Source organism: Amphiura filiformis, chromosome 17, assembly GCF_039555335.1.
Source record: "Amphiura filiformis chromosome 17, Afil_fr2py, whole genome shotgun sequence".
Lineage (NCBI taxonomy): Eukaryota > Metazoa > Echinodermata > Ophiuroidea > Amphilepidida > Amphiuridae > Amphiura > Amphiura filiformis.
The window spans coordinates 10308956-10323197 of record NC_092644.1 but is presented as its reverse complement, the minus strand read 5'-3'; the positions used below and the strand labels follow the sequence as shown (position 1 = coordinate 10323197).

Sequence of the window (14242 nt, the reverse complement as noted above, 5' to 3'; positions counted from 1 at the left end):
AAGTACCGGTAATGAATTATAAATTTTCAAAAGAATGTTTACTGTATGCATGCTCAAAACAAGTTCAAAAAAACTTACTTTCAATACAGTTGAATACAGCCGTTAACAAACACCAATTTTTGGTCACAGGAGCTACTCAGTTCTAAGCTATTGTTAAAAGCAGCTCATATAACTTTTCTGACTGTTAAATGGGTTGACAACTTAATGAGAAGTTCAAGATGTCTGTAGCTTACTTAATGGCTTTGTTTAATTCCCACTTATTTTTGAGAGAAAACGGAAAAGAGAGAATCCTTAAAATCTTTTACAATAAAACAAATGACTCATTTATGTTTGGCTTGCACAAAAGACACTAAAAATCATGACTGGTCTAAAAGTTCAAACACAATCTTCACTTGGCCCAGTCAACATGTTTGTTTGCCTTAAAATGATAACTTAATTGCCAGACAGGTCCTGATAAGATTTTCATTTTAATATCTAAATACAGGCCTGCTAAAAGGAAAACCTGCGATGAGGATTCCTCAGCTGGCGCTAGCAAAGAAAGCAAACAGGAGATAAAGAAGGAAGATGAGGGTCGGGAGGAAAAACGTATCAAGACGGATGCGGAAGATGGAGAAGATTCCGCCGCAGAGAAGATGGAGACAGATGAAGAACAGAAAGAGTGAGTTGTATAATTTGAATTCATTTTAACCTAGTGCAGTCAGTGAGTTACAAGGCAGCTTTATCACATAAGACATCTAAAATTTCTTTAAACGCATACTTGTCTATAATATGCCAGCACTCATGGTGAACATTCCCAATTTGTGGCTGCACCTAACATGCCTTAATGAAATTAGCACTGGCATTAATGACAGCACTGGACTAAAAAAAGCCCTGTAGTGGAACAAAGAGGCCAACTGCAGTGGACCTGCGGTTCTTCCTATAATGGATACGCCTCTATCCTTAAGGTCATTGGGCTATGTTTTTTGGAATCTATATACCCCTTGGAAGACATGACCAGGGACAGGCGATTTGCGCGGAACTTTTTTTCCGTGCAATTGGCTATTTTTTTTCCTATGGGCAGAGATACATGATTTGCACTGAAAAAAGAGTTCCGCGCAATTTGCTATTTTTTTCCGCGCAAATCGCCTGTCCCTGGACATGACCATAACATTGCCCAAACCAACAGAATCCAACACGAAAAACCCGTAAGCATAAGTGCATTCCATCTGATGTGATGACGCAATCACCATATATAGGCACGCTTTCCTTGGCAGGTCCAACGAAACCCTATGTCTGCTTGGCATGCGAGGGGTCTAAGCATCAATTCGCAGGGGTACCAAGTGACGTCTTTGTTCATCTTTTCTCCTTTTTCATTTGTTCTCTCCCTGCCAATTGCAAAAAAACAAAACCTCAGTGTGTTAGGATTATCATTCACAAGGGGGTGTAGATTTCACCCATTCAGGTAACCCCATTTGAATTTCACACACCCTGTTTAGGAGATTAAGGTCACGCCTTCCATAAGGGGTGTATGGATTTCAACTGGAATAGCCCATTGTCGTTGATAGTCCACACAGAGATACTATTTGTAATTGTTACCTCTCTATCGGTCATTGTCTCCACTTGGTATGAAATATGCCTGAAATGGCAATGGAATAATGTCTTTTTTTCATAATCTGTAAGCTAAAAGTATTAATTGTCAATCTTTTACACCAGAGAAGATTTATAAGCAGTCCCACGATGCTACTGAAAAATCCGGGTACTTGAGAACCAGTCTAGTAATCACAGAGTTTCACACAATTCTTCACTGTTGATTCCTGTTCCAAAGACACGATTTTCAAACACTCAAAATATGTCAAAAATTTGGGTTGATAAGCATTTTGAGATGATCCCTGAAAAGAACATCGGTACCCTGTTCAAATGAGCTCTTTTTTGTTACTATCGACCCACATTTGAATGAGGAATAAAAGTCTGAAAGTACAAGAAATCGGTAAACTAAAAGTAAAAAATTCTATTTAATGGACACAGCAGCTGTACGCGATGCGATCGATTTCGTACGTCGCGTATTTCAAAGTACAACGTGAACGCACGACCATGGATACAATAATGAAAATACTAACCAATCATGAGTGAGTTGGCAAGGTTTGATTCACTCGCGGGCGTTCATCGTACAGTGTACGCAGAGAATCACCACTCTGTTGACAGCTGTGTTGATTCAATTGAAATATCTAGTAGACTGGTTCTCAAGTACCCGGATGTTTCACTAGTATCATGGGATCGCCTATACATATGTAAATCTTCTCTGCTTTTACACTAAGTAATCTTGTTGTTTTGTTCTTTCCAGTCGTAATTTGCGAATCAGACCACAGAAGGATAAGGAGTACATCCCAGCAATAGGAGTTGTTGATAAGGTAAAATAAGAAATCCCCACCTTGTGTCACATAACATTTAAATGCCAAACTAAAGATAAATTTAATTATAAATATCCATTTTTTAGTCAATTATAGCATGCCTTTCTTTCAAGAATTGTGGTGGAATTCAGAGAATGTACTATGGCAAAGATTCTTGAAAGTTTAAAAGATTTGTGTGACTCAAATTCTATTCTTGTAATTTTCACTGCACAATAGATCTATGCAAGACTCAAATGATTCTAGGAAAATTCTTTCCCAAGAATCAAGATTGATTCTCACATTCAGGGTTGCCAATTTCCACAATGTGCCCCAATTGGGCGACTTTTTAAAGATTTTCCCTGCGACTTATAGAAGTTCCTGTTCCATAGAAACCAATGGCTAAGAACAAACTTGGGTGACTTCCAAAATTTTATGTCATGCAGGGGTGTGAGAGTTCGATTAAAATCTGAATTCAGACTTGTTGATCTTGATTTTTACCTTTCGGCACTTCCTCTCTACAAAAATATAGGAGCTTTCCAAATTTTAGACTTTTTTATCTGTGGTCACTCACACCCCTGGTCATGGTTAAGAGAAAAATTGGGAGACTTTTCGGTGATTTGGAGCTGAAAATGTTTGGCAACTATGCTCACACTGTAAAATAATTCCAAACATTTGTAATTCTATGCAGATGCCACCAGCTCGCTGTCGTGAATGCCGTCAGTTGCTTGATGATCCTGATCTGAAGATCTTCCCCGGAGACCCTGATGAAGCGGTAAGCCATAGGTTGTCAGCCATGTCTCTATCGCCTGATGCTACCCAATGCTATCTATTACACCTTTGTTTTTGCGTGGAACAACTCTCTGTTTTCCATTGTCTGCTAACTTCTCATGATCATAATATAGGTAATATGGTATCAGAACTGGCTTATACTAAGTATAGACTCCTCAGTTATTATAATCAATTGATATCATTTAATACATACATGTATGTGTTTGGTTTGGTTTTCAGATAGAGGAATTTGTAGCCTTAACTGATCCAAGGTTATCATTGCTATCGGGAGATGAATCGGAAGCTATGAGCTATGATGAAAGATTACAGCACAAAATTACTAATTTCAGGTAGGTTTCTATGAAATTAATTCAAAATGTTGATGTACTGAGGCTTGGAACTACTTTTATTTATTGTTATGAGTTTGATAGACTGCCAATAATTGGTGAACAGGGGATCAGCGCTTCAGCTGCAGAGGGCAGCATATCAATTTTTAACGGTGGTCAGCATGATTTGTGAAAGAGTGGCATACAGGGTTAGCTAATGGACAGGAAAAACCTTCTTTGTCATTGGCCCTGAACATGTTTAAAGTAAATCCAACTATGAAATCTCTTGGTAGTTTTGTTTTAAACATGTTCAAGGGCCACAAGTAAGCCTACATAGGTTATTCCTGCCCATCATCATAATTGTGTTTTTTCTCGTTTTAGTGTGTATGACAAGAACACCCATATGTGCGCTTTTGACACTGGTATGATAGAGAAGAACAAAGAGCTATTCTTCAGTGGACATGTCAAACCTATCTATGATGAGAACTCAAGTACTGAAGGTAAGAGAAGTTGTCTGCTAAATTGGAAAGTTTCAATTCAACACTATAATTCAGAAATTGTTTTGTAACGTTGGGTTTTCCCAGTTGAAATCATACACCCCCTACAGTCGGTCTACTCTGAAATACAAAGTACCGATGTACACATTGTGCCGACTTTGAAGGTACGCATACCTGCAGCAGAGACGCAGCACTACGCACTGTGTACACACTGTATACGTGCACATTGTCACTTTGTACTTCAGAGAGGACAAACTGTATGGAAGACATGACCTTAATCTTGCACACAGGAAGTGTGAATTTCAAATGGGGATACCTGGAGGAGTGACTCCATTTGATATCTACACCCCCTGTGTGGAAGATTAAGGCAAACTAATGTCTTCCATAGGGGGCATATAGATTTCAACTGGAATAGCCCATTTCTCCTACTAGTCTTATCTACAATCAGGAGTTGGGAAGATTTCATGTTGTTACTATGAAATCATTTTCATCTTGAGACGTAACTAGATGCTCGAAATTTGCTGATAAGAATCATGATTTTCAGTTCCTCCTTACCAAATTGGGCTGTTTTTCAACAATCTCTTACTATACTAAATTGATCCATTTAGAATTTAACCTAACCCTAGCAACTGTGTATGGTTGTATGAAAGATTATCTTGACTAATGATTTCCCGCTTATGTTTATAGTAGTATCTGTATTCAAATGACATCTCTTATTTTTCTTTCTTCAGGTGGTATACCAACTAAAGCATGTGGACCAATCAATGAATGGTTTACTGCTGGGTTTGATGGTGGAGAAAGAGCGCTTATCGGATTCAGTACTGGTAAGTAATTAGTCGATCTCTGTAACTTGCATTCAACTTTTGTGAAACCCTAGTTAATTTATGATAAGTTGTTGTTACACCAGTGATCACACTCTTCAATTAGATGAAGGACTGGAACACTACAATATGCAACTTCCAAATCGAGATTGATTCTGTGATGCGAAATCATTCGGAACTCAGAAATATTGATTTTGAGATATAGCCAAACAAAAGATATATTTTCTTCTGTTTTCTTTTGTTTTGGAAACTCTTTTATTGCTCATATCTTTGGAACTGGTTGTTCAATGTCTATGGGGTTTTCTGCAAAATGCAGCTTTGTAAACTGAAAATGTAATATCTCAGAGTTTCGACTGATTTTGCTTGATCGCATCACATAGGCAAGTGTGAATGATGACTAACTTGACTATAATGCAAATTCAGATTGACGTCTTCAGCCCTGAACCACATTGGTATTAGGGGGAATTTTGGCCTAAGATATGTTTTGTGTAGGCACTCAATTAGGCAGTATGAATAAAAACATGGTGGTTTAGTGGTGCACCATCCCGGAAGTCATGTAATGTTCTATGGGCGTAATGTGATACACAATTGTAACAGGATCAACGGGAATGAGTCACATGTCAACACAGTCAAAAATGAGTTTTACATATATGTTTCTAAAGAAGGTATTTAGAGCTTTCAGAAACTGAAAACCCCCATTTTGATATGACTTTTCTTTGCAAAGCTAAGTCAATTTCTGAAAACAATATAAAACAATAGAATTTTAACACTTTCTTTACCAATATCTCAATCAATATTAGCGACATCGAACTCATTGCCCTTGATCATGTCACAATCGGGAATCCAAACCGCTTGAACAATTGAACTCGGAACTAAGAATGTTCGGGTTATAGGCCTCGATGTGAGGTTATGTTGGACAATCCACCTTTAAATTCATGTTTAACCCCCTGAGCACTACCTGCCGATCTAACATTGCCTCTGATTGGTCAATTACATGATATCAGAATGGAGCTTTGCAAATATTTCAACCCAATTTTTTTGCATGGTGAAATTATTCTAACAATGTTGCCGATTGGTCCAATTGATAATGAAAACTTCTTTTTGGCCAATCGGCAGGTAGTTCTCATGGGGTTAACTTGTTTGATCTGTTTAAATTGACAGCATTTGCTGAGTACATCTTGATGGAGCCTTCTGAAGCCTATGCACCAATCTGGAAGGCTATGCAAGAAAAAGGTCCACATGAGTAAGATAGTGATTGAATTCCTCAGGAAAATCCTCAACAACAATGAAGATGCCGAGTATGAAGATCTCTTGAATCAGCTAGAGGTAGGAAGGTTTTAGTTGTATGTCCTGTCCTGTCTTGTCTTATGCCTTATTTTGCCCTGCGAAGCTGCCGAGTATGAAGTTGTATGCCTCGACTTATCATGTCTTTTCTTATCTTGCCCTGTGAATGTGCCGAGTATGAGGATCTTTTGAATCAACTAGAGGTTGGAAGGTTTTAGTTGTATGTCTTGTCTTGTCCGGTCCTGTCCTGTCCTGTCTTGTGAATTTGCAGAGTATGAGGATCTCTTGAATCAACTAGCGGTAGAAGGATGTTGTTTTATGTCTTGTCTTGTATATTCAGTGTTTGAAATTTTTATGCCTCTCCCACCGGAGGTATTATGTTTCCTGGTTGTCCGTCCCACACCGTCGTCATCCCTATATCTTCGTGTTAAAAATTGCCGTGGTAGTACGATAAATCCTCACGTTTTTCAACAACTACGCATGGTGATTTTGAGCTATTTTGTTCGAGATAGGCCGTATGACTCAGGCTATGCATACAATTTGAGATTTTGAGAGCCGCCACACTGTTTCTATTCTATGTTTTACGATTTTCGCATGATCAGTATATGGCTGGCCGTAACCGCCACAACGTGGAGCTGCTACGCGTAGCTTACTTTTCGCTTCGCGGAGCTAAATTGACCAATCATGTTAGATCTTTTCATTACACGGAGCCAGTTGATGCATCATCGCTCCAGAGAGAAAAACTCTTGCCAAAATTAATGTTTACTATGTGGATTTTAAATGAATCGAATGTAAATAAACCACAAACAGTTGTACAGGATCAATACCATTGTTTGATTAGTGTATAGTCAATGTTACCTTGCATGCATGTGCCATGTGTGTGGCGTGTTTGTTTGTTTGTCTACTGTGTCAGGCCAGGATCACTGACACCCACGGTACTGATACTGTCATACTATCACGGTGATCATATTGTTGAATGTTGTTGACTTTAAAATAATCATGATGCAGTCATGTCTACAGTAGAATTCACCACGACCTTTGAAGGACTTAAACCCCATTAAAAGCTATTAAACCAAGATAACACTCAATGAAAACAGCTCAACTATGTTACATCAGATCTTCTCTGGTTAAATACACACTGCACTTGTGTCTGTTTTACCTGTGCAATGAACAATGAGCTGGTATTATAGTTTCAGTTGGGTGAATGATTATAAAGCGAACGCAAGGTAACAATACTGTCTGGGCTTTTGTTTACGAAATGAGACAATAGTCTGCTTATTGTTAACCAGCGTTCTTGAAAATGATAAGCATATTGGTTTGCAGACTTAACACGGTTTAGAAATAATTTGTTCATATTTTTTGGTGTTATCTGTCGTTTACATATCCTTCCTAAAACACAAAAGTACCAATATTTCCAAACACCTAAATTAGCTAAAATTTAGGAAATGTTACAAAACTATATTTTCTAGAATTTCAGAGAATACTTTAAATATTGACTGGTAATTTTTACACAGTGACGCTCATATAGGCAATGGCATAATACTTCTAACATACACTAGGTCACGCGTCAATGGTGAGCGCACTGAGTATTGTGTATAGGAAAACGGGCAGTACCGTAACTACAGTATGTATGGCCTACTACTAGTATAGATGAGGTGACCTATGATGTCACATGTTTACATTCAGACCGCCCTCTGTTGTTTCAAAGCAGGCAAAATAACACAGAAGTGTCTATGACAGACCACATAAATCTCTTTAAAACTCAACTTTTAAAAACCTTTGAAGTTTTGTGTGATATTATGTATATAGCTTGATGCATTTATAAGCAAGATTGATACCATTTTTTGTATTATTTGCTTTGAAACCAAAGTTAATGAATAAAAATCAAATTCTTCCATGTAAACTATAGTGTTTTGTGCCTGACAGTTTTGATCGCAGACCAACAGAGGGCGTATCAAATGTAAACACATGTCACCTCATCTATATAAAGTAAATCCGAACTGGTTTGCTGAAGGTCGAATTCCGCAGGCCACGCCGCGCAAGATGTACAAATCAGCTCCCGGCGATACACTGCAGATCGCAGAATTGTGTGCATGGTTTACCACCACTCTGCCTAGCTATATAGTTGTGTACAATACTATATGAGTTTCTTGTGAGTGCATGTCCATCTTAATAATAAGTCGGTTCGTACTTTTCATAAATTACTTTTTGAATCATAACTATCGTGACCGAGGATATCTTGCAACTACGTGAAGCCTCGCCTGGCAAATTCTTAATGACTAAATTAAGCTTCACGTAATGAGTAAGTCGTACTTGATTGGTCAGTTTTACCTCCGAGTAATGAAAAACTCTAACATGATTGGTCAATTTGGCTCCACGGAACAAAAAGTCAGCTACGCGTAGCAGCTCCACGTTGTGGCGGTTGCGGCCTACCATATCAGTATCCCATATGATATTTCTATTGTAAGAAAATTTTATTTGTTGTCACGTAAATCACAGGTTTCGCTTAAATGTACTAACTGGAAATTAAATGTACTAATTAGTGAGGACCGGTATTTTGCTGTGGATATGTTTAACTGCAATTTGCGGGTAAAAAATTTGAAATCCTGGGTAAAAATTTTGATAATATTCAACTCTTTGAGAAAATTATTTTATAAAGCAATGCTGGTAAAACCAGGTGCAATACAATGTACATTATTGACACACTATCACGCTCTTTATCTTCGTCAATAATAGAATAATCGATTTCAATCGAATTGAATGCATGAGTTTGTAGTTGACTACTGAGCGACCTAAGCGATCGATTGCTAGCCAATCAGATAGAACTCCTTTTCTTGCGTTCAGTGAAATACCACTCGCCTGTCGCTCACTACCACTCGCCTGTCGCTCACTACCACTCGCCCACCAACGGAGTATTAAATTTATATTTATCGTATAGGACGTCGACGGTGTGCGTCCGTCCGTCCATCCGTCCGTCCATCTGTCCGTCCGAGCTTGCGGGTGCAATTTCTCGTAACTGGTAAGATGTACAGTGATGCAATTTGGTGGGGGGATGGTCGTTGGCGGTCTTCAAATTCCAGTAGGTTTGGTTAGTGGGTCAAGGTCATCTAGGGGTCATCTGAGGTCAAATGAGCAAAAACCGTCGTATGGGCATGAACCTTGGTATACAGTGATGCAATTTGGTGGAGGGATGGTCGTTGGCGGTCTTCAAATTCCAGTAGGTTTGGTTAGTGGGTCAAGGTCATCTAGGGGTCATCTGAGGTCAAATTAGCAAAAACTGTCGTATGGGCATGAACCTTGGTGGGTACTGTAAACATTTAGAACCAAATTTTTTTGAAGGTCATTTTGGGGTCATCTGGGGTCACATAGAGGTCATCTGAGGTCAAATAACTTAAAACTGTCGTATGGGCATGAAACTTGGTGGGTACAGTCAACATTTAGAGTCAAATTCTTGGACGGTCATTGTGTGGTCATCCGGGGTCACCTAGGGGTCATCTGAGGTCAAATGACTTAAAACTGTCGTATGGGCATGAAACTTGGTGGGTACAGTCAACATTTAGAGTTAAATTCTTGGAAGGTCATTTTGGGGTCATCCGGGGTCATCTGAGGTCAAATAACTTAAAACTGTCGATGGGCATGAAACTTGGTGGGTACAGTCAACATTTAGAGTCAAATTCTTGGACGGTCATTTTGGGGTCATCCAGGGTCACCCAGGGGTCATCTGAGGTCAAATAACTTAAAACTGTCATATGGGCATGAAACTTGGTGGTTACAGTCAACATTTAAAGTTAAATTTTTGGAAGGTCATTTTGGGGTCATCCGGGGTCATCTGAGGTCAAATAACTTAAAACTGTCGTATGGGCATGAAACTTGGTGGATACAGTCAACATTTAAAGTTAAAATTTTGGATGGACATTTTGGGGTCATCTTGGTTCACACAGGGGTCATCTGAGGTCAAATTACTAAAAACCGTCGTATGGGCATGAAACTTGGTTGGGTACATTCAACATGATACGCCTCAAGGTGGAGGCATTGCGGCCGACGCTTTGCGTCGAGAACCGCGCAAGCCGAGAACCGCTCTAGTTGTAAATGCAATATTTGATATTTTTGAAGAAAAATAATAATAAATGGGTATTATCAACTGTTTCCTTTTTGTTTTATTCATTTGCTTATTTTGTTTTGTTTGTTTGTTCGACTCTTGTTTTTTATTGGATGTGTATAATAACTGTTTCTGTTCAAAAATGATATTTTAATGGCCTATATCTCACCTATCAGTCAGGGCCTGAAAGAGATATAGTGATACATAATAAAACTTCAAATTAGTGTCATTTTAACAAATATTTTTATTATTTTCTTCCCAGACCACAATTCCACCTGACAACTGTAGCAAGTTAACTGAAGACACACTGCTACGACACTCACAGTTTGTAGTAGACCAGGTAAGCTTACAAGAAGAAACTTAATGTAAGCATCGAGAAAAGAAAAATCGTTTTTTACTCCCATCCCAGAGATGATGTGTACATAATGGAGATGCTGTGTAAATAACTATGGGTTGTGAAAGTGCATGGCAATATTTTATGACATTAGATCATGATAGCCATGTTTAGTAATAAAAGACCTTTTTACAGTCGGTTCCGATTAGGATAATAAGCCTGATTGTTGGCTACACTTGCCTGTCTTGTAAGAATGCCCCGGACAGCTATCTACAGCAACCCACTTCACCAGGTCACTTGTGCCTGGCCGAAGTTTTGTCAGGGTTATCTTCCAGATTTCTGCTGTTAATGCCTTGATATACTTGAAATAAAGAAAATGAATTTTGTCTTGAAAATTCCTTACTCTAGGTTGCGAGTTTTGATGACGGTGCTGATGAAGATGAGCCATTGTTGATTACGACACCCTGTATGCGTGATCTTATCAAATTAGCTGGTGTCACGCTTGGTAAAAGGTAAGCAAATTCAATACAAAAATACCAGTGTACATATTTGATTTGAGTTGTTCCATGTTTTGTAGTCATCAAAATTAGTCTCCTGGGTTGGCATGATTTCATTTAGCAAAGAGTTTTGCCACTTCATAAAATTCAGAAGACATTCTATTTCTAAAGCTGAATTTATACTCAATCGCTTTTGCAGAAAAGCGATTTTCACGCATGCTCAATGTTTACTTACATTTCCAGAGCGTCAAGGCGATCAATCGATTCAAATCGCGGAGGCAAAAACGACGTCGCTTTTGCAAGTTGAAGAAATCTCAACTTCCCAGCGATATCGCTTGACACGTGAATGCGTCAACCAATCATATACAACCAACTGGATCTATTATTTTGCTAATTAATTTACCTTTCTCAATTTTTAACTTTTGATCATGAATTAATTCAAAGCAATAATTATTGACAGCAACTGATGTTTTAAAAATGTATTTTGTGGCATTTAGAATATTTTAATTGTCGCCTGCAATCGCTATCGCCGTGATAAGTATAAATGCAAAAGCGACGGGCGATGCATCGCAAAATTCGGCGATTGCAAATCGCTTTTTCAAAAGCGATTAATCGCATCGCTCGGCGATCGAGTATAAATTCAGCTTAAATACTTTGCCCTAGCATGGCATAATAAGATGCGAGGCAAAAGTAATATATGGGCGGATTTCAAAAAATAGATGCAGACCAAACAGACTATTAATTATTCCAAGAAAGTTATATTGTATTTGGCCACTGAGAATGAGACACTCATGACCATTAAGGAAGTCTCTGGCAATCATAACATTAGAAAAATAATTATCAAGCATGAGTCACATGGTTTTATTTAAAACAAACTCATATTGGCCATAAAAACAGCTAGCTGAATTTTGAATATCACAGATTCGTTTTTATGGTCACTGTGAGTTTGTTTTAAATAAAATCATGTGATTCATGTTTGATAATTATTTTTCTTTATTGCCAGAGACTTCCTTTAAATATTCAACAGCAAACTGCAGTAGTTCTCTGTCACACAGTTGATTGAGCTCTGGACAAGATATCTAGAATACGCTAGTGCAATCCCCACAGATTTTGTTCACTCTTGCAATTTATTATATGTGTACGGCAATATCAAAAGGATGCTCTTGTCGGCTGCTACATGTGTCGTCTGCTGACAAGTGCATAATTTTAATATGGATGCACACATAGTAATTCCTGCTGTTCCTTCACTATGGAAGTAGCTACAACTAAATCTGTTTTGGAACTAATTGTTTATCAAGACGGATAAAAGCTGTGTTGCCATCTCTTACTATTTGTTCAATCCGAAATAATAAATTGCATTAGAATGCTTGAATCTTGAATCCCGCTAATTTGTTCCTGCAGGCGTGCTGTACGTAAGGCAGCTGCTCCAAAGAAACAGAAGGAACCCATGCAGTCCTTTGCAACGGTCACACCACTTGTACACAATATCTTTGAGACATTCTTTACTGGTCAGATTGAGAAAGATCTCAAATTAAACGCTCCACGCAAGACGAGGTGTGGCGTATGCGAGGTAAGTGTCAGGAACATCCCATAGTCCAAAGGGTCATTTGTCTGAAATGTGTTAAAGTTAAGGTTTAGGGCATTTTAGGTTTGGATTATGAATAGGGTTATGGTCAGAGTTAGGATTAGAGTCAGTGTTATGTATTGGGCTGGGGTTAGGATTAGGGCTTACGTTTATGGTTTATCACAGTCACTAAGTTCAGGACTAATGACCCTCCTGTGAAATTGTTGTACAATCTGCTATTTTAGTTACTGACGTACAATCCTGGTTGCGATGATTATTTCTATATTCAATTTAGCTAATTTAGGGTTCTGCACCTGAAAAGCACTTCATCCCTGAATGATGCTAAATATGGTTTGTTAAGCGTGTCTTGCGCACTTGTCTGAATAATGTTTTATATTATCTCATTTGTAACTTTTAATTTTTGTGTGTACAAATTTTTGGGTGTAAAAAATTTGTGTGTAGCTTTAATTTTGTGTGTGTTTCATTTGTAACTTTAATTTTTGTGCGTAAATGTATTGGACAGAACCGAGTTTTCATGATTGACTGGTTGTTTTCTCATTTTCAGGTGTGCCAAGCCCCAGACTGTGGTAAATGCAGAAACTGTAGAGATATGGTCAAATTTGGCGGTTCTGGGAAGTCAAAGCAAGCCTGTGCAGAAAGAAGGTAAATATATATGAAGAGAGAATGGAAAGAGGTGAATGGAAGAGAAAAACAGTGGAGAGGAGAAATTTGGAAGTCATGGAAGATCAAAACAAGCATCTGTAGAAAGACAGTAAAATTGAGAGTGGAGGAGAAATGGAAGTCGGGATCAGAGAGAACTTTGACCACAGAATTAGAGAAGGAGAACCGGGACTCCCTATACCGCCACATACAATCGCGCCGTTAGCTATGGGGAGAAAATTGGGGGTATTCAGGTCCTTGCCGACGGTGCTTGCGGAGACAAACGAAAACAATCGTAAGGCCTCATCTGAAGCATTGTCGTACTTTCGCGTGCTGGTTGCATCAAGTGCGCTCTCTCAAATGCGCCCCGTGTTCTATACTTCATCGCCCTCTGGAATCACTGAAGAATGCAAAGGTCAATGCATAAACCAGATAATTGAGATGAGTATCATGACCGCCCGTTGTGAGAATCGATCTTGTAAATTGCCGGTACTCGATGCTATTGTTATAATTGACAATAACTTCTCAAAACCACTTATGACAACACAAAGGGAAACTGACCGCATGAAATTGCATTTTGCAGTCAAAAGTATAAATATAAAAGAAAACATTTGAAATTGTTTCACCTTGTGAAACTTATTAACAACAAATCATGATAAAATATTAATGTCTAAAGAAAGACATGTTTTTCACATTATAGATATATATTTTGAAATTGAATTTAAATAGTAGTATAGCTTTATTTGATCATGTTGAAAAAAACTAATACCACTTTATCTCTTTATTAAAAAAATCCAACATCATGAATATTCCCACCTTATTTTTAGGTTCTAAAAAGTATTTTAATTAGAAATATTTCATATCTATAAAGATTCCGCTCAAAGTTCCAAACTATTCTTCAACTCAACCAATTAAACATTTCACTGTCCTTTATATAAACATTGTCTGCATTAGCATACTTTAGGTAGGCCTATGCCTATACTGCTGATGCTTTAATTGTTGTATCATTTAATTAGCTATTAAAAA

General features: G+C 38.1%; 1 protein-coding gene across 1 annotated transcript in view; it reads left to right on the top strand.

Annotated features, from left to right (window-relative positions):
* The window catches only part of LOC140136914 (DNA (cytosine-5)-methyltransferase PliMCI-like), a 53925-nt gene that overhangs the window by 14190 nt on the left and 25493 nt on the right, over positions 1-14242 (top strand). The window contains 12 exon segments of the mRNA XM_072158566.1: positions 485-658; positions 2321-2387; positions 3055-3138; positions 3375-3484; positions 3842-3960; positions 4689-4781; positions 5940-6007; positions 6009-6104; positions 10424-10501; positions 10904-11007; positions 12394-12562; positions 13122-13219. Coding sequence (XP_072014667.1) covers positions 485-658; positions 2321-2387; positions 3055-3138; positions 3375-3484; positions 3842-3960; positions 4689-4781; positions 5940-6007; positions 6009-6104; positions 10424-10501; positions 10904-11007; positions 12394-12562; positions 13122-13219 — 1260 coding nt within the window.